The sequence below is a fragment of the Vipera berus genome (assembly GCF_964194415.1).
Source record: "Vipera berus genome assembly, chromosome: 6".
NCBI lineage: Eukaryota > Metazoa > Chordata > Lepidosauria > Squamata > Viperidae > Vipera > Vipera berus.
In genome coordinates, this window is record NC_138208.1 from 7,820,898 (window position 1) to 7,841,904 (window position 21,007).

A 21,007-nucleotide genomic window follows, 5' to 3' on the forward strand; every position below is an offset into this window, starting at 1 on the left:
AAGGAAACAGGATGGAGGAAGATGTTGGAAGAGTTCCCAAGATGAGTTGGTCAATTGGCTTTTAGATTGACTGCCTAACTCAGTAGGCAGCTTCATGGCATGGATAATGAGGAAGGGGAAAGGGGAAAGGGGAAAGGGGAAGAGAAGGAAAGGGGAAGAGAAGGAAAGGAAAGGAAAGGAAAGGAAAGGAAAGGAAAGGAAAGGAAAGGAAAGGAAAGGAAAGGAAAGGAAAGGAAAGGGAAGGGAAGGGAAGGGAAGGGAAGGGAAGGGAAGGGAAGGGAAGGGAAGGGAAGGGAAGGGAAGGGAAGGGAAGGGAAGGGAAGGGAAGGGAAGGGAAGGAAAGGAAAGGAAAGGGAAGGGAAGGGAAGGGAAGGGAAGGGAAGGGAAGGGAAGGGAAGGGAAGGGAAGGAAAGGAAAGGAAAGGAAAGGAAAGGAAAGGAAAGGAAAGGGAAGGGAAGGGAAGGGAAGGGAAGGGAAGGGAAGGAAAGGAAAGGAAAGGAAAGGAAAGGAAAGGAAAGGAAAGGAAAGGAAAGGAAAGGAAAGGAAAGGAAAGGAAAGGAAAGGAAAGGAAAGGAAAGGAAAGGAAAGGAAAGGAAAGGAAAGGAAAGGAAAGATAAAGAAGGAGAGGAGAGGAGAGTGGAAAGGGAAGGGAAGGGAAGGGAAGGGAAGGGAAGGGAAGGGAAGGGAAAGAAAGGAGAGGAGAGGGGAGGAGAGGAGAGGAGAAAGGAAGGAAAGAGAAAGAGAAAGAGTAAGAGTAAGAGAAGAGAACCTAATTTTCTTTGCTCCCTGGCTCACGCAAGAATTACAGGCAGGACAGGAGCCCTTCCACAAGGCTGCCTCAGCACCTACTGCCAGCCTGTGTATGATCACCCTGAGCAGACACGGCAGAGACCTTGTTTTCTGTGAGCTATAACTCGACTACAAAGCCCACTAACAACCTCCGCTCATCTTCCCCCTCCCCCTCGCCGCCCCCAGCAGCTAGTTAGATGCACCCATCTGTCGGACAGACCACCGGTAAAGCTGTTGTGTGTATGCTGATCCCTGGCTTCCGCTGAGCCCTCCTGCTCCTCTCCACCTCTGTTTATTTATGACTTATTAGGTCGGCTGAAAGCGTTCATTAATTCCCCAGAAGGATGACTTCATTCATTTAGACCTGACTGGTTTTCAGATGGCCTCGTTAAATGAGCTCTCTTTTCTTTTTTTTAAGCACTTATATTCTTACTGGCGTGGTTGTTTCATTTTATGGCATGGTCTTGCTTTGGGGTTTTTTCGAGCGGCAATAAAAAAGGAGGGAGGGAAGGAAAGAGGATTGACCAGAGCCAACCTCCCGTTGCTGGATTCCCCTGAACTTTTGCTCTCCTGGACCAGATTTATACCCTTGCAAATAATCCTCAACTTACAGCCATTCATTTAGCGACCGTTTCAAATTACAACAGCAAACGAAGAAAGTGACACGTGACCGACCGTTTTTCACACACAACGACCATCGCAGCGCTCTCTTCTCCCCTCCCCCGCCCCCGTGGTCTGATCAAAATTCAGACACTTGGCCACTGACTCGTATTTACGACGGTGGCAATGTGCCCCGGTCACCTGATCCCCTTTTGCGACCTTATGAGAAGCAAAGTCAAGGGGGAAAGCCCGATTAACTCAACAACGGGGTTGCTCCCTTAACAACCGCAGTGACTCCCACAACAATTGTGGGAAGAAAGGTCACAACAATTGTGGGAAGAAAGGTCACAACAAGGGACAAAACTCGCTTCACCAGTTAGCAACAAAAATTGGGGGGGGAGGTCCACGGGGATGGTAAATCAAGGACTACACATATTCTGCTCGCTTGCCTTAGGCTAGCTAGAATGATGTAAGTATACAATATAAAATAGTTTTGGTTTTTTTCTTCCTCCTTGGCTTGTGTTTTAGTCTGTCCTTTTTCAAGATTTTTTTTTTTTTAGATTAGATATTGCTTTGTTAGGGACGCGGTGGCTCAGTGGGTTAAGACGCTGAGCTTGTCGATCAGAAGGTCCGCAGTTTGGCGGGTCGAATCCCGAGTGCCGCGTAACAGAGTGAGCACCTGTTACTCGTCCCAGCTTCTGCCAACCTAGCAGTTCGAAAGCACGTAAAAATGCAAGTAGAAAAATAGGGACCACTACGGTGGGAAGGTAACAGCGTTCCGTGCGCCTTTGGCGTCTAGTCATGCCGGCTGTTGTGACTCAGGGCCAGCCTGTGGGTCCGACAGCCGGCTCCGATGTATCGGAGGACTCAGATGTGGGGGAGGAGGGAAACGAACCGGCTGATGATGATTTGGAGGCTTTGCAGAGTCCTCAGCCGGGGACCTCTTCTCAGCTGTGTGAGCCCGAGAGTGCGGAGGATGATGACCCACAGCTGGCCCTGTTCAAGGACGCCCGACGCAGGAGGCAGACGAGCAGGGACAAACAAAGAAAGACTATGGGACTCCTCGGGAGGAGGCACAGGGAGACCACGCCCTGAGCTCTCTATAAAAGAAGTGTTTGGGGAGGGGCTGGTTGCTGAAAGCAACTTTTCCGCTTGAGAAGACAAGCTCTTGTGTTTTTGTTAACTGCGTAATTAAATCTTGGCAGAAGCCTTTTAGCCTTGGACGCTTTCCAGACTCTTCTTTTAATTAGGGGTTGCGAGAAGAGGGCTGGTTCAGAACAGTTTGCTTTCAGCCACCCACCCCTTAATACTACGATGGAGCAGCTTCTTGCCGAGAATGCCCAGCTCAACCAGCAACTCACCTTGCTGGCCACTCAGGTGGCACAACTGCAGGCTCAGGTACATGCTGCTCCCCCACCCAGGAGGAAATGTCAGATAGCTATGCCGGATAAATTTGCTGGTAAACCAGAACTGTTTCCTGCCTTCCTGGGACAATGCCAGCTTTATATCAGCGTGAGAGCAGCTGATTTCCCCACTGACCGAGATAAGGTGGGATTCGTGTTGAGCCTTCTGTCGGGAGATGCAGCTCGTTGGGGCACGCCTCTGTTGGCACAGCCTAGCCCTTTGTTGGATAACTTTGGGGGGTTTTGTGACCATATGCGCCTCATGTACGAGGACCCGATTAAGGCGCAGACCGCCACCCGACGTCTGAAAGCTTTGAGGCAGGGTCTGCGCCCCCTACAGGCCTATATCAGCGATTTCCGGCTGCTTAGCCAGGATTCCGCCTGGAATGAGGCTGCGCTCGTGGATGCCTTTCAGGATGGCTTGTCAGAGGAGATGTTGGATGAGCTGGCCCGCGTGGACATTCCCTCAGACCTGAATGGGCTGATCCATCTTTGTCTGCGGATCGATGCCCGGCTGCAGCAGCGTAAGAGTCGCCGTGCCACCCCACAGACCCCTGCCGCCCCTGTTGTGCGTGAGCCCCCAGTCCAGAGGGAGGAGCCAATGGAGCTGGGTGCCGCCAGGTCCCGTCTATCGGTGACGGAAATGGACAGACGACGATCGGAGGGGTTGTGTTTTTACTGTGGGGACCCTGGACATTTGGCTGCTTCTTGCCCGAAGAAGCGTCAGCGGGCGTCAGTGACCAAGCCTGCCCCGAGAAAGTCCCCTGCTTTGCTATCGGGAAACGGCCCGAGCCCGATCTAGACGGTGTGAAAGATCGGGCGACCCACAACGATCACGCCGAGCGACGCCGTTCCGACGGTGCCTGTGAACCTCCACGGCATTTGATTTTGGAGGCACGACTGATCCTTCCTGGCAAGCCAGAGGGGATTCCGGTCCATGCCTTAATTGACTCTGGGGCTACCACTAACTTTATGGATTCGGCCTTTGTGGCCAAATGGGCTGTTCCCCAGTGTCCGGTGGATCCGCCCATGCTTGTGGAGACCATCGATGGTCGAGTGCTCCTGTCCGGGCCTATCACGGCCGCCACGCAACCCGTGTGTATGGCCATCAGTACCCATGTGGAGGCCATTCAGTTTTACGTCACTTCGGATCTGCACTTCCCCGTGGTCTTGGGACTGGCGTGGCTCCGGGCGCATGATCCACAGATCTATTGGTCTCAGAACTTGGTCACCTTCCCAAGTTTGCAGTGCGTGGACCACACCCGCCATATCTGTGCCGGCCAGGTGGAGGGTTCCTCAGGGGTTTCCTTGCCTCCCGTACTGTCCGACTTTGCTGACGTGTTCAGCGAGTCAGAGGCGGACCAATTACCCCCGCACAGGCCCTACGACTGCTCCATTGACCTAGTCCCTGATGCGCCTCTCCCAGTGGGGCGTTTGTACTCCATGTCGGAGCCCGAGTTGGCTGCATTGCGGGACTTCCTGACAAAGAACTTGGCTCGTGGTTTCATCCGGCCCTCGTCCTCGCCAGTGTCTGCGCCCGTGCTCTTCGTCAAAAAGAAGTCGGGCGAGTTACGACTTTGCTGTGACTACCGGAAACTCAATGCCATCACGGTGCGTAACCGCTACCCGCTGCCCCTCATCCCCGAGCTCTTGGACCGACTCCGGGAGGCTAAGATCTTCACGAAACTGGACCTGCGTGGAGCTTACAACCTCGTCAGGGTTCGGCCGGGTGATGAGTGGAAGACGGCGTTTGGTACTCGCTATGGACATTTCGAGTACACGGTGATGCCGTTTGGCCTGACCAACACCCCCGCTGTGTTTCAGCATTTTATGAACGACATCTTTCGGGATCTGTTGGACCAGTTTGTTGTGATTTACCTGGACGACATCCTGATTTACTCCCCGTCGCGTGAAGCGCATCATCAGCATCTCCGTCAGGTCCTGCAGCGCCTCCGGAAACATCGGCTGTTTGCCAAGTTGGAGAAGTGCCAGTTCTACCAGGTGACCATTGATTTCTTGGGCCACCGCATTTCTCCTGAGGGCATCGCCATGGATCCAAGTAAAGTTGAGTCGTTGCAGAGTTGGCAACCCCCGCGTCGCGTGAAGGATGTTCAGCGACTTCTTGGATTTGCCAACTACTATCGGACATTCATCCCTGGCTTTGCTGCCTTGACAGCCCCCCTCACCCGGCTCCTGCAGAAGAAGACTCGGTTCCAGTGGAACGCCCCCGAACAACAGGCGTTCCAAGCTTTGAAGGACGCCTTCATGAAGGAGCCCATCTTGAAGCATCCTGACCCGCAACGGCCGTTTGTCGTGGAGGCGGACGCCTCCGACATTGCCATTGGGGCCGTGTTACTCCAGGCAGCGACGCCCAACGGTACCCTTTTCCCTTGCGCGTATCACTCTCGGAAATTGAATCCCTCGGAGCGCAACTATACCATCTGGGAGAAGGAGCTGCTGGCCATCAAGGCGGCGTTCGAGGCTTGGAGGCATCATCTGGAGGGGGCGCGGCATCAAATCGAGGTCCGGACGGACCACAAGAATCTGGAAAGCCTGCAGACCGCTCGGAATTTGAACCAACGCCAGATCCGGTGGTCCCTCTTCTTTGCGAGGTTTGACTTCCGGGTGCGGTACATACCAAGCGGGCACAACCAGAGAGCGGATGCTCTGTCCAGGAAGCCCGAGTACACCCGAGTGGAAGACAAGCTTCCGCCCAGGACAGTGATCCCCGTCGAGTCTTTTGCTGCGGTACGGGAGCCGGTGGATATACGGGCTCGGATCCGGGAGGCGCAGCAGCAGGAGGCGTGGGTGGCTCAGCGGAAGGAAGAGGTGGGACCAGATTCGCCTTGGTCGGTCACGGATGGACTCCTGTATTATCGTGACCGGCTCTATGTTCCAGGAGGGCCACTCAGGGGACTCGTCCTCAGCCAATGTCATGATAACCCGGCTGCGGGGCATTTTGGCCTGTTCAAGACTCTGAACCTGGTCTCCCGTACCTTCTGGTGGCCCCGAGTCCGACACGATGTCCAGTCTTATGTCACCTCCTGCGTCCCATGCAGGCAGGCCAAGTCAGCGACAGGGGCCCCGCCTGGTTTATTGCAGCCTTTGCCAACGCCCAAGAGACCCTGGGGGGCTGTGTCCATGGACTTTCTGACGGATCTACCCCCATCCTCCGGCTTCACGACAGTGTTTGTGGTGGTGGACATGTTGACCAAGATGGCGCACTTCATCCCCTGTCGCGGCTTACCGTCAGCTCGCGCCACTAGTCGCATGTTCATCCAACAGGTGTTCCGGCTGCACGGCCTTCCCGATAGAGTCGTCTCCGATAGGGGGGCCCAGTTTACAGCCCGCTTCTGGCAGGAGTTGATGCGGGCGTTGGACATTAAGGTTTGCCTCTCGTCCGCGCATCATCCTCAGACCGACGGGGGTACCGAGAAGGTCATCGGCATTTTAGAGCAGTATCTGCGCTGCTACGTTAACCTGCAGCAGGACAATTGGGTGGACTACTTGGCCATAGCCGAGTTTGCCTTTAACAACTCGCAGCACACCTCCACGCAGATGACACCGTTCTTGGCCAACGTGGGTTATCACCCCCGGTTTTTCCCCCTTTCTCCCGTGGACTCACCGGAGCCGGCAGCGAACGAATTCATGGCGGAGTTACAGGCAATCCATCGGTTGGTGCGACGGCAGCTGGAGAAGGCCAAGGCCGACTACAAGAGGTTCGCCGATCGGTCGAGAAGGGATACGCCTCCACTATCGGTGGGGGATCGGGTCTGGCTGTCCACCAGGAACCTGCCATCCACTCGGCCGGCGAGGAAGCTGGACCACCGTTACCTTGGACCGTTCCCAGTCGAGGCCGTCATCAACCCGGTCGCCTATCGTTTAACTCTGCCACGTTCCCTGCGCGTGCACCCCGTCTTCCATCGGTCCTTGCTGGTCCCCGAACGACCGGCCTGTCCACTTCGCCAGGCGGAACCTCCACCATCAGGAACTCGTGATGGAGGCAGCACCCCCGAGTACGAGGTCGCCAGCATCAGGGATTCCCGCTGGCTGAAAGGTCGCTTCCAGTACCTGATCGAGTGGAAAGGGTACGGGCCGGAGGACTTCACATGGGAAGACGCGACCGCCGTTCATGCCCCTGCGTTGGTGACTGCTTTTCACGAACAGTTCCCATCCCGACCGCATCCGGATCGGCAGACCCGGGGGAAGGGCCCTGCGGTGCGGGATAGTGTTGTGACTCAGGGCCAGCCTGTGGGTCCGACAGCCGGCTCCGATGTATCGGAGGACTCAGATGTGGGGGAGGAGGGAAACGAACCGGCTGATGATGATTTGGAGGCTTTGCAGAGTCCTCAGCCGGGGACCTCTTCTCAGCTGTGTGAGCCCGAGAGTGCGGAGGATGATGACCCACAGCTGGCCCTGTTCAAGGACGCCCGACGCAGGAGGCAGACGAGCAGGGACAAACAAAGAAAGACTATGGGACTCCTCGGGAGGAGGCACAGGGAGACCACGCCCTGAGCTCTCTATAAAAGAAGTGTTTGGGGAGGGGCTGGTTGCTGAAAGCAACTTTTCCGCTTGAGAAGACAAGCTCTTGTGTTTTTGTTAACTGCGTAATTAAATCTTGGCAGAAGCCTTTTAGCCTTGGACGCTTTCCAGACTCTTCTTTTAATTAGGGGTTGCGAGAAGAGGGCTGGTTCAGAACACCGGCCACATGACCACGGAGACATCCTCGGACAAGCGCTGGCTCTTCGGCTTTGAAACGGAGATGAGCACCGACCCCTAGAGTTGGAAACGACTAGCACGCATGTGCGGGGGAACCTTTACCTTTACCTTATTGCTTTGTTGCAAAAGATGCAGATATTAAATAATTAAAGGTAAAAAAGGGGAAAAATTAGGGGGGGAAAAACAGGCGCACCCTTCTCTATCTGAAAGGAGATACAACTACTGGCTGTATCTTAACTACATTGCTTCAAAACCCAAAAGAAGAGCACTAATTGGCAGGCTTTTTTTTATGCCTTCGCACATCTTCAATATCTGTAAAAGTGAAAACCCTAAAAAAAAAAAGAGTACATAGAATTCCAGTTAGCTCTCCTTCTGCAGTTTTGCCTGACCTGGTTGTTATCGATCTGAAGATATTAGCACTGACCTTGGGGACTTGGCTCCCATTAGGCTCCCATTTGCTCCTTTATTCGTCCAAACCACTTAGAATTATTTTCATAAAAAGAGGCTTAAAGGGGAAAAGAAAAAACAGGTCCATTAGCAAAACGAAAGCGGCCGGGAGACATTAGGAAAGTAACCTTTTCCTTCAGACAGAGATGCTTGGGCCATCGACCCCTCTCTCAACACGTTCCTTTTCAAATTTTTTATTTTTCATACAGAAAATTAAAAATACGAACTCGGTGGAGAAAAAAAGGAGGTTTTTTATAAGAACAGAACAAAACTAAATAAAAAAATAAAATCACGTGAATTAAGAAGACAAAAAAGAGAAACACATATTATTCACACAGACACACACACACACACACACCAGTTGAGCATTGACAAATATATTGCAACAAGAATAACTTTCTCCCCTTGCAAGTCAGGTCCAAGATTTATAAACTTCTAGATTTATTTGCACCCAATTTGATATGTTATGCATCTACATTATAATATTATATTATAACAGAATAAATATAAATAGTATAGTATAGTATAGTATAGTATAGTATAGTATAGTGTAGTGTAGTGTAGTGTAGTGTAGTGTAGTGTAGTGTAGTGTAGTGTAGTGTAGTACAGTATAGCATAGCATAGAATAGCATAGCATAGCATAGCATAGCATAGCATAGCATAGTATAACAACATAATATAACATAACATAATATAACAATATGACATGATGTAATATGATATGATGATATATGATATATAATAAATATAACATAACATAATATAATATACTGTAATGCAATATTATATAATATACTGTAATGCAATGCAATATTGTATTATATTATAACATAATATAAATATATAATATAATCTAAAATGTAATGTAATATAATATGTATTGTATTGTATTGTATTGTATTGTATTGTATTGTATTGTATTGTATTGTATTGTATTGTATTGTATTGTATTGTATTGCATTGTATTGTATTGTATTGTATTGTATTGTATTGTATTGTATTGTATTGCATTGTATTGCATTGAACAATACAAATGATAATTTCCATGACATACATCAATATTTCTCAACCTTGGCAACTAGGATGGGTGGACCTCAACTCCCAGGATGTAGGAGATGACCAGGCTGAGCCCACAGGATAGGGTCAAACTCACCATTAGTCTTGAATCCCTTCACAGTCACAAGAGATCTAAGTCTAGCCCACCTTGAATTCCTTTGACTCTTTTCTCCCGCCAATTTGCTCTGACCGTTAGTAGTTCAGATTCTTGTAGAGAGTGTTGAGCATGCAAGAAACCTATAGTTATTTGAACCACCTGATTTCTTGCGCCTGACACAGGATTCCCTAATAGGAACATTTGCTGATTGGCTGACTTGTTCCTGACATCAATAATCCCTCATTGCCCATAGTGGCCATTCAGGATACCCTATGTGATCCCTTTGTACACTGCACTTTTGAGATTGCGTCTTTTAATGAGTTTCTGATTCTGGATTCCCTTATATTTATCAAAAGTTATCAATTATCTGTTATCAGCTCCTTTTCCAATGCTTACACCTCTCGTGCAAGTAGGCCATTGCTGCAAGCCATTCTCAATCTGCCTGCTCTTGTCTCAGCATAGAATAGAATAGAGCTGGAAGGGATAAGTGGCTGTCCAGTTTCTTCTTCAAAACTATCTACAGGTACTTTAAAGATACTTACAAAGTATCTACAGTGGTACCTCAGTACTCATCATTAATTGATTCTGGAAAGCACGATGAGTACCAAAAACAATGAGTACCAAGCACATTTTTTTCCCATAAGGAATAATATAGTGAGTCACAAGACAGCTGACACTGAACAAGTTCTGACTTGTGTGTTGTGTACCAAACAAACTACGAGTACCGGGACAAAATGCATTGATTACCAAATTTGATGAGTTCCAAAGCAGCTGAGGTACCACTGTATTTGAAGAATTATGTAATGTAGGAGAGAGTCCAATTCGGTATCGGCCTTCATGACTCCCATCGTTATTTCATGCAAGTGAATGTTTACTTTAAATATTAGCTACTTGCTGCGTAATGTAGAAATACAGAGAATAAAACGGCGTCTCCACCCTCTGCTTTAGGAAAGCATGGGAAAAAATATGACATCAGGAAATCCACTGGTTAGCACATATGCATATGCATGAAACAGATGTCACCATTATCATCCATAGTCCCAGGGAAGCACAAAAGATTCCCCCATCAGTTCATTACATTTGGCAAACCAGCAATAACTTGACGTTGCCCAGGGACACCAGATTCTCATCAAGCCTAGTTCAAAAGATCACCAAATGTCCAGACAGAATATTTGGCCTAGTGTCAAAACCATTCCCTGTCTATTGCAGTGTGTGTGTTGTTGTTTTTTCCCAAATCAGTTCTCTTCAGAATCCTAACCACTGGTCACTGTGATTATAAATGAAGAAGCTGGTTCACCTCCAACAATTAACAGCTTCCCCACACTGCAAGGTTTTTCTCAGTATGATGAGCTGAAAATGTATTTTTACTAGATCTGCCAGATTTTTTTCTTTCTTTTCAATGTGCCTATATCTTGTCTATATCTGGCCATGTTCTGCAGCTGACTATACGATTTAAATACTGCAGCATAAATAACCCAATATTAAACCTAAAGCTAATCTGAAACGCGCCGTTTGCTAGAGGAGAACAAAATGTATTGAAATCAAACTCACCTCTGGGGAAATACAGGCAGTCCTCGACTTACAACCACAACGGAGTCCCAAATTTCTGTCGTTAAGCGAGACATTTGTTCAGTGACTTTCACCCCATTTTACGACCTTTCTTGCCACAGTTGTTAAGTGAATCACCACAGCGGATACGTTGGTAACCCGGTTGTTAAGTGAATCTGGCTTCCCCCATTGACTTTGCTTGCCAGATGGTCACAAAAGGGGATCAGGGGATCTTGGGACACTGCAACCATCATAGGTTTGAGCCAGATGCCAAGCATCCAAATTTTGATCACGTGATCGCTGAGGCGCTATAACGGTTGTTAAGTGTGAAAAGCGGTCATAAGTCGTTTTTACCAGTGCCGTTGTAACTTTGAATGGTCACTAAATGAACTCTTGTTATCCGGGGACTATCTGTACACAGGCAAGTCCATGTAGATGTCTGGATGACACTGCAGAATGGATTTGTCAATGTACTAATAGAAGACAATATTTGTAGCTCAGTTCTTGCAGACATTTCATTACCCAACTAGATAACATCATCAATATCATCAAGTTCAGAGAGCACCAAGGACCTCACAGTTTATCCTTATGTTCTGCAGTATATTTACACCCTCCAAGAACAGAAGAAGCTTCTTGGATGCGAAATGTTTTCAAAGGAGGAAAAAAATTATCCAGTTGCCTTTTGGGGGGGGGGGGGAAAGCACCGCAACCAAAATTATTGAGAATCTTCACAGGCATCCCTCAAAGTCTAAAACACTGTGCCAGTATTCCTGATGATCCTGTTTAGGGTGCTGAATTCAGATAAAAACCAGGCAATTAACAGCAATGAATTTTAGAGAAAACCTACTATTTGTCAATTAACCTTCAAAGACCTCCTGAACAGAACAATCTAGCAGCAAGAGGAAAGGTGGGGGGGGAGGTAATTTCGACAGAGAAATTAATGTTGCTATTAAATGGGTTCTCGCTTAGAACAAGACCGCTAAGAATTTTATTTAACTGGTATTCTACGTTGTTCCTACCTTGTTTCTTGAGTAAACCTCCTCTTTCCACTAAGCTACAATCCCTGAGGTCAAGAGCTTTCTAAATCTTTGCGTGTTCAGTTGTAATACTCGTTTTATACCCCGAATTATCACCTTAGAATCCAAAAAGAATTTGCCACTTTGACAGGTCACCAAGATTAAAAACCTATTTTTAAAAAGACAAAAACTTTCAGCACATTAATCTTTCGCCACAATTTTTTTTTAAAAATTAGGTAAGTTCACAAGTAAGCAGCAATCTACCACTAACCAGGAAAAATATATAGGAATTATCATGGATTCTTTCATGATAATGTTAGCTTAAGGTTGCTTTACTTAAGACGATGACAAAACCCATACTAAGCACTGCCACACAGGTATTTATTTTATTTTTTATTTATTTTATTACATTTCTATACCGCCCTTTCCCGGAGGACTCAGGGCGGTTTACAGGGTAATTAAAAACCAAAAATACAAAAGTTAAAAACCAAGTTTAAAAAAGATTAAATTTATCCCTGTATAAATAAAACCCCAGTTAAAACAAGATTAATCCTCAGCCTGGGCCAGAGAGCTCGAAGAGCCAGGTCTTCAGGCCCCGGCGGAATGAACGGAGGTCGGGGGCAGTCCTCAGCTCCACTGGCAGCTGGTTCCAAAGGGCGGGCGCCCCCACTGAGAAGGCCCTATCCCTGGGTGTTACCCGCCGGCAATCTCTTACCGGTGGCACCCTGAGAAGACCCTCCCTGTGGGAGCGCACTGGACGAAGGGAACTTGATGCCGGCAGCAGGTGTTCCCTCAGATATCCCGGACCCAAGCCATGGTATGAGAATAAAGCTGCCAACCTTATGATATTCATATACCAATATAAGCAGTCTTAGGCACACCTTGTTGATTGCTGCACTTGGAAAATAATATAACAGAGTCAGTAAAGGTGCAAGCTAATGCTCCTTATCCCCCTTCTCTTCCCCATAAGAACAAGCCTGTGAGGTGGGTTAGGCTGAGAGAGAGTGACTGACCCAAGCTTGCTTTTCATGGCTAAGGTGAAACTAGAATTCATTGTCTCCTGGTGATTTGTCCAAAGTCACCCAGCTGGCTTTCATGGTTAAGATGGAACTAGAACTCACTGTCTCCTGGTGACTGGCCCAAAGTCAATCAGCTGGCCTTCATGGCTAAGGTGGGACTAGAACTCACCATCTCCTGGTGATTGGCCCAGTTACCTAGCTGGCTTTCATCGTTAAGGTGGAACTAGAACTCACTGTCTCCTGGTGATTGGCCCAGTCACCCAGCTGACCTTCATGGTTAAGATGAAACTAGAACTCACTGTCTCCTGGTGATTGGCCCAAAGTCAATCAGCTGGCCTTCATGGCTAAGGTGGGACTAGAACTCACTGGCTCCTGGTGATTGGCCCAAAGTCACTCAGCTGGCCTTCACGGTTAAGGTAGAACTAGAATTCACTGGCTCCTGGTGATTGGCCCAAAGTCAATCAGCTGGCCTTCATGGTTAAGGTGGAACTAGAACTCACTGTCTCTTGGTGATTGGCCCAGTCACCCAGCTGGCCTTCATGGCTAAGGTGGGACTAGAACTCACTGTCTCTTGGTGATTGGCCCAGTCACCCAGCTGGCCTTCATGGCTAAGGTGGGACTAGAACTCACTGTCTCCTGGTGACTGGCCTGAACTGACTTGGATGACTGAGAATCACAAACGTACAACGGTAACTTAACTTCACCCCATGAACTACAGAACAGAATCAGTTGTAAAAACATTAATATTCCTGACAAAAGTCTTCTTTTTTTGCAATATGAGAACAGAAGGCACTTCATCAAATTTATTTATATATTTTTTTTTTAAAAAAATAAAACTTGTCCAGACTTTATTTGCAGGCTCTGTTTAGGGAGGCTGATTTATTTTGCAAATTCCCTCAGCTAGGCAAGGGCAGGCGCTCCTGATCGTCAGAGGCTGGCATACTCCTCAGGGCAAAGGCCCATGCTGCTTTCTTGCATCATATTCTCCTCTAGGATTCAACTCTTAATTAGCCCTTCAAGACAAATCGGCACTCCACCATAAACCCCATGTAAGCAATTAGGGATGCTGAGAAGAATGTACAGTGTCTTCCCCTCTTTAACAGACAAGGGTGAAGCCACAGAGGCAAACATGTCTGGGTTGCAGATAAAAAAAAAGAAAGAAAAACACGCTATTGCACCAACTGGCTACTTAGAAGAGGAAAAAAAACACGCAGGCAAGTGGGAAGTTACTCCAGAGCACGAAAATCAGCTTGAAATGTTGTTAGTTTAAAGACGCTGTTCAGGTTTCAGAAGATTACAAGGGAGTATGGCAAGCTTAACAAAATACCCTGGGGTGGGTAATGCATGAGAAGCTAAGCAGCTTCCTAATTGTCAAAATCAGCTTGCAGTTCAGATACTGGAAACCCAAAACATGTTTTAAGAGATTGGAGCACAGAAAAGAAAGAGATAACGTGCGCTTGTGTGAGGGTGACAAAACAGGCCCCTGTTGCAACTTACAAGGGTGTGAAACACAGGGGCCAACGATGAGGGTTCGAAAGCTTTATCGAAAGTGAGTTTAGAATCTTAATTTTCAAACCTGACCATACCATATGGGTAGAACCGTAAGACTGGTTTTTTTTTATCTTCAGCACCATGGACAGCAGCAAAGCAAGTTTAAGGATAAGGCTGACTTTTTTTGGTTCAGGATGATGACTCTTGGTGACTCATAATGTTTTCCTCCGCACATCCCAGACACTCTTCTGTGACCTGAATGTTAAGATGTGCAGGAGACGTAGACAACCTCTTCTTGTCACGAATGCATTCATGCCTCCAGCTGTTCCACAACAACCGAAGGGAAAGGTGCTACTTCTGTCTACGGCTGCACAAAACAGGCTACAAAGTCAGAGAGAACAAAAAAGGTCTCTCCTCTCTCTCTCTCTCTCTCTCTCTCTCTCTCTCTCTCTCTCTCTCTCTCTCTCTCTCTCTCTCTCTCTCTCTCTCTCTGTCTGTCTGTTTTTGTCTCTGTCACTCTTTCTCTGTCTCTCCCTCTGTCTCTCTCTTCTGTCTGTCTGTCTCTCCCTCTTTCTCTGTCTCTCCCTTTCTTTCTCTCTTTCCCTATGTCTCTCTCTCTCTCTCTCTCTCTCTCTCTCTCTCTCTCTCTCTCTCTCTCTCTCTCTCTCTCTCTCTGTTTTTGTCTCTGTCACTCTTTCTCTGTCTCTCCCTCTGTCTCTCTCTTCTGTCTGTCTGTCTCTCCCTCTTTCTCTGTCTCTCCCTTTCTTTCTCTCTTTCCCTATGTGTCTTTCTCTCTCTCTCTCTCTCTCTCTCTCTCTCTCTCTCTCTCTCTCTCTCCTCTGTCACTCTTTCTGTCTCTCTCTCTCTCTCTCTCTTCTGTCTGTCTGTCTCTCTTTCTCTGTCTCTCCCTCTGTCTCTCCCTTTCTTTCTTTCTTTCTCTCTGTGTCTTTCTCTCTCTCTCTCTCTCTCTCTCTCTCTCTCTCTCTCTCACTCTGTCACTCTTTCTCTGTCTTTCCCTGTCTCTCTCTCTCTCTCTTCTGTCTGTCTCTCTCCCTTTCTCTGTCTCTCCCTCTGTCTCTCCCTTTCTTTCTCTCTGTCTTTCTCTCTGTGTCTTTCTCTCTCTCTCTCCCTCTCTCTCTCTCTCTCTGTCTCTGTCACTCTTTCTCTGTCTCTCCCTGTCTCTCTCTCTTCTGTCTGTCTGTCTGTCGCTCTTTCTCTGTCTCTCCCTCTGTCTCTCCCTTTCTTTCTTTCTCTCTGTGTCTTTCTCTCTCTCTCTCTCTCTCTCTCTCTCTCTCTCTCTCTCTCTCTATCTCTCACACACACACTCACACACACACACACTCACAGGAACACAAAGAGAGAGAGGGAAGGAGGGAGGGAGAGAGGGAGAGAGGTCAACCAGTGAAGTTACAAACATGTGAATGGGGAATTTGAGAGTGGAAGGAGAGGGGGGATACTACCATTTTTTCAATTAATTACAGGGAAGATGATGGACTGGATTCAGATTCAAAATTCAAGGAAAGAAGGGAAGGAAGGGGAAAGGGGTAGGGCAGACAAACTACCTTTTTGAGTTTGGACAAAAGGTGTGGTGTTCTTAAGCTCAATACAAAGCCAGAGGAGCAGAACAGGAATAAATTTTATTAAATAAAACCAACAACAGTCTTGCATTGTACGTTTGGTAGACTCCCAGAGTATCCTTTGGTCCGATTTCATTTTTTTTATTGCTACTACTTAACAACCTCAGGACTCTCAAGTCAAGATTTGAAAAACCATTTCAGATTCATTAATCTCAACCCCCACATATTGGTATTTTCCAGAAAGCTTAAAGAGCACACAGAGATGTTTCCACTACAATGAGAGGCCTTGAGGCAGTTTCTTTCTAAGATGCTGCAATGCCACTGAGTATATTTTTTTTACTGAGAATCTTTCAGCTCTCCTGACGCCCCCGAGAAAAGAGAACATCCGAGGATGGGCACACATTTGTGTGAAGAGCACAAATTTGCAAGGAGCTTGAGAGAAAGAGGAAAAGAAATAAATATGCTATGTGTGTAAAAAAAAAAGAGAAAGATAGAACTTCAGAGCCGGGAAGCACATAATTAGATTGCGTGTAATTCTTTCTGAGGAAAAAGGTAACCAGATTCAAACCATTACGTGGCTTTTGGGGAGAGGGGTTTTACAGGCTGGGAAAGGATCTGCAAAAAGGCTCTCTCCGTACACACGTTCCTTGCTCCTCACTTCCTCCTCACTTCTTCTTCCATTTAAACTTCCCACCATCTCTGTTTTCCTATTCTTGGCTCTCTACTCCCCAGAGATGATGATGAGGAGGAGGAGATTCAGTTTACAGGATCCTGAATGCATGACTGTGGCACCCTTGGAACTCTTGAGTTTGGTTGTTTTCTTGCAGACTTTCATTGCCTAACTAGATAAAAGGTAAAGGTAAAGGTTCCCCCGCACATGCGTGCTAGTCGTTTCTGACTCTAGGGGCCGGTGCTCATCTCCGTTTCAAAGCCGAAGAGCCAGCGCTTGTCAGAAGACGTCTCCATGGTCATGTGGCCGGCATGACTAGACGCCAAAGGCACACGGAACGCTGTTACCTTCCCAACGTAGTGGTCCCTATTTTTCTACTTGCATTTTTACGTGCTTTCGAACTGCTAGGTTGGCAGAAGCTGGGACAAGTAACAGGCGCTCACTCTGTTACGCGGCACTCGGGATTCAACCTGCCAAACTGCCGACCTTCTGATCGACAAGCTCAGCGTCCTAACCCACTGAGCCACTAGATAATATCTAGTAAATACCACACTCTCTTCTAGCACTGATGATGCTACCTAGTTAGGTTAATGAAATGTCTGCAAGAAAACAACCAAGCTCAAGGACCTCACAATTCAACCCTGAGCTACATACATTCTCTTCTAAAAAAAAAAGCTAAAGGAGGTTGCAACGGTGCAACTAAACCAGTAATTAAGGTATCCTGTTACCACGATAAAGATGATGATACAGATGATTTGAATTAATAATAGCTTTCCTCCCCAGTTGTTTATCTGCTATGATCAATCCCACAAGTAGATCACTGTACACCTTTCCTTATGACACCCAAAACAGTAACTGCAAGAAATTTCTTGGAAACACCCTAAACATTTGTTTCCATTTTTCTGTTTTCCCACATAATAAGAAACAAAGGCAGCAATACTTTGCAAGCCAGCTCATTAGCTCTATTATTGACTAGGGACAGAGGAAACAAGTACAATTAAGAATTAAACTACAGTTCTGATAACAGAGGTACCTACCGTGAAAAAAAAAATTGAGAACTATCAGTGGTAAAAAATGTCGTTCAAGACAATATTACTTGTAATGCATTTTACATTGCCAGCCTCTACGATCCCACGAAATTTCCCAAGAGCAATGGAATGTATTTATGAAAGACATAAATGCGTTCATCTTCTGTTTGCTATCATATTTTGCATTGTCTTATTGGGTTTTGAGGTATTTAATTAGGATGGGCATCCAGAAAATTCATGTGCTTTGACAATACAAATATCCCATGAGCTATCTGGCAGCTGGGTGGGTGGAATCATGTCAATCAAAAATCCAAGCATCTGCCCTTTTATGCAGACAAATGAGCTGATTTTGCATCACAGAAATATACAACCTCATTCTGTATTGCAGACATCAAAGGATTTTCATGAATTCTCAGGCAAACTTAATACAAATACTGATATTTGGACCTTGCAAATGCTTTGAAAGATGAGTCCTGGAATAGGTAAGACGGTCTCCAATCCATCTTTTTCTTAAAAACGTACGTCCCAGCTGAGCAACTGTAAATTATTCTATTGGCTAATAAGTTTCCAACTTATTTCTGTCCACCTATCACCCACCCATTGTTGTGGGGAGAGATTTGTATCCATAATCCATGCTTCTCCTAGCTCACAAATGTACTCACACAATTTTATGATGTGTGTGAAAACAGACCATGTTGCCAGCTGTCCATCACATAGCCACTGCTCCTATATTTTTCATCCAACAGATTTTCAATGAGCCCTTACAAAGCACCTTTTGGGGGATCATTAAAGCAGCCGTATCTTTCACTAGCCTTGTCCAGCTGTTTCAGAAGTTGCTCTTGGCTGTCTCTGTAACCGAAACCCCTTTTCTGGGGGTGACATAGGAAGGGAAGAGTTCAGGTAGCCCTCGACTCACAACCACAATTGAGACAAAAATTCATGTTGTTAAGTGAGAAATTTATTTTTCCCCATTTTACGACCTTTCTTGCCACAGTTGTTAAGGGAATCACTACAGTTGTTAAGTTAGCAATCCAGTTGTTAAGTGAATCTGCCTTCCCCATTGACTTTGCTTGTCAGAAGGTCACAAAAGGGGATCACATGACCCCCTGGAACACTGTAACTGTCACAAATATGAGTCAGTTGCTAAGCATCTGAATTTTGTTCGTGTGACCATGAGGATGCTGCAATGGTCACAAGTGTGAAAAATCAGCCACTTTCTTCAGTGCCGTTGTTAACTTTGAATGGTCACTAAGTGAACAGTTATAAATTGAGGACTCTCTGCAATGTGGCTGTGCACGCCCCCAGTTTGGCTAGACTTCTGGAGCAGCTGCACAAACCAAAAGATGCGGCTGCTTTGAACTTTCATAAATGCTTTGTACCTACTCTTCATGTGTTTTACCTCCGCACGTTTGAAGAATTGGCACAGCTTTAATAAATATAAATATATAAAATATTTAACCTGACTGTGAAGATGAAAGTCGAAGAACAAAGTGCAATTCGGCATCCATTTCAGAATCAAGACAAGAAAACATCTGCCTTTACTTACCACCAAAGCTGTTGATCTGTTACTCAGGAGTTTCTCAATGTCTTGAGCAGCACTTTCCACTAACTGCCGGGCATTGTTGGCTTCCACTGTGTATAAGTTTTTGTTACGCTGATAGATCTGAAGAAGGAAACAAAACAGGAGTCCTGAATAATAATAATAATAATAATAATAATAATAATAATAATAATAATAATAATAATAATAATAATAATAATAATAATAATAAGAAGAAGAAGAAGAAGAAGAAGAAGAAGAAGAAGAAGAAGAAGAAGAAGAAGGTTCTGTAGAGAAGATAGATTAATGCAGAGTTTCTCAGCCTTGACAACTGCTAAGCTGTTAAGTGAGTTTTGCCCCATTATACAACCTTTCTTGACACAGCAGTTAAGTGAATCTCTGCAGTTATTAAGTTAATAACACGGTTGTTAAGTGAATCTGCCTTCCCCATTGACTGCTTGTCAGAAGGTCGCCAAAGGGGATCACGTGAGTCCGGGACACTGCAACCGTCAGTTGCCAAGCTTCTGAATTTTGATTATTTATTTTATTGATTTATTTATTATTTAAACTTGTATACCGCCCTATTCCTGTAGGACTCAGGGCGGTTTACAGGGAAAAATTAAAAATACATACATACAAAGTTAAAATCGATTAAAACTAAAATTAAATTAAGTCCCTGAATTTAACTAAAACCCCATTGGTAATAAATAATTAAAACCCCTCAGTCTGGGGTTATGTGATCATGGGTGTGCTGCAATGGTCATTAGTGTGAAAAAGTCGTAAGTCATTGTTTTCGGTGCTGTTGTAACTTCGAATTGCCTCTAAACAAATAGCTGTAAGTTGAGGAAGACCTGTATTCATAGAATGAAGCAATAAGCATACCTTATCATCTGACATAACAGGATCTATTATGTCATCTTTGCTCTTGTGTTGAGGGCACTCAACACTCAAAAGTCTGGAGAAGGTCTTACCACAAACAATACATTCCTTTTTTTATTATTATGGTCACAGACTAGAGTTAGTTCTTATTTCCCTATAGGCTCCTTCTGCAAATTTAAAGCCTTGAAAATCAGAATTTTAAATCTCAAAAAAAGAGGGGGCTCTAACTCTTGCCAAATTACAGCTTTCAGCACTCCCAAGTGGCATTCCTACCGCTGAGAAATCTGATGTTGTAATTAGCCATGGTCAAACCCTTTCTATTTTAAAGAACACAGAATGTACCCAAGTACAGAGATGGATTTCTGCATCTTCATGGCAACCAAAATAATGGTCCTTTAGAAAAGGTTTGGGAGAAAAATAGGCTTAGATTTAGCTCTGGATCGTACCCTTTGTGCATCATTTTCTAAAGCAGAATTCTTGCTTGGGGCTTAGTCTACAAACAGACTCTGTGGAAACGATGTTGAGGTTGTATGAGACGACATGAAGGATTTAAGCCATAGTATTGTTATATCAGGGGGCGCGATGGCTCAGTGGTTAAAGATGCTGAGCTTGTCAGCTGGAAAATTCGAGACCCGAGCACAGTGTGATGGGTGAGCTCCTGCCCACCTAAGCAGTTCGAAAGCATGCAAATGCGAGTAGATAAATAGATACCAATACGGTGGGAAGGTAACAGCATTCCATGCACCTTTGGCACATAGTCATGCTGGCCACATGAACCGAGATAATGTCTTCAGACAACACTGGCTCCCTGGAGGTGATCACTGTGCCCTAGACTCAGACACAACTGGACAGGGAAACCTTTACCATTATTGTCGTACCATGAACAGGAATCTCTTTGACAGAGATCCTTTGTGATCCTTTGTTGAGCAATGCCATTAAGACAACATGAAGGAACAACATGGTTGGGACACATCGAAGCAACAAATTAATTAAGAGTAAAATGCATTGCCTCCTTGAGAAATCTATGGGCAAGGTCTAAAGAAAAAGGAAACAGCCAAATCAATTATAATGAATCAGAGTTTTATTACCGATGTCACCCAGATCTATAACAATATCTTAAGGCGAAGT

General features: G+C 46.0%; 1 protein-coding gene across 3 annotated transcripts in view; it reads right to left on the reverse strand.

Moving 5' to 3' along the window:
- Nucleotides 1-21,007, reverse strand: part of CACNA2D1 (calcium voltage-gated channel auxiliary subunit alpha2delta 1) — a 358,403-nt gene that overhangs the window by 286,293 nt on the left and 51,103 nt on the right. For all 3 annotated transcript variants that reach the window (XM_081330401.1, XM_081330402.1, XM_081330400.1), the window contains exon 3: nt 19,007-19,123. In XM_081330401.1, the coding sequence (XP_081186527.1) occupies nt 19,007-19,123 (117 nt within the window). The remainder of the gene's footprint in view (nt 1-19,006; nt 19,124-21,007) is intronic.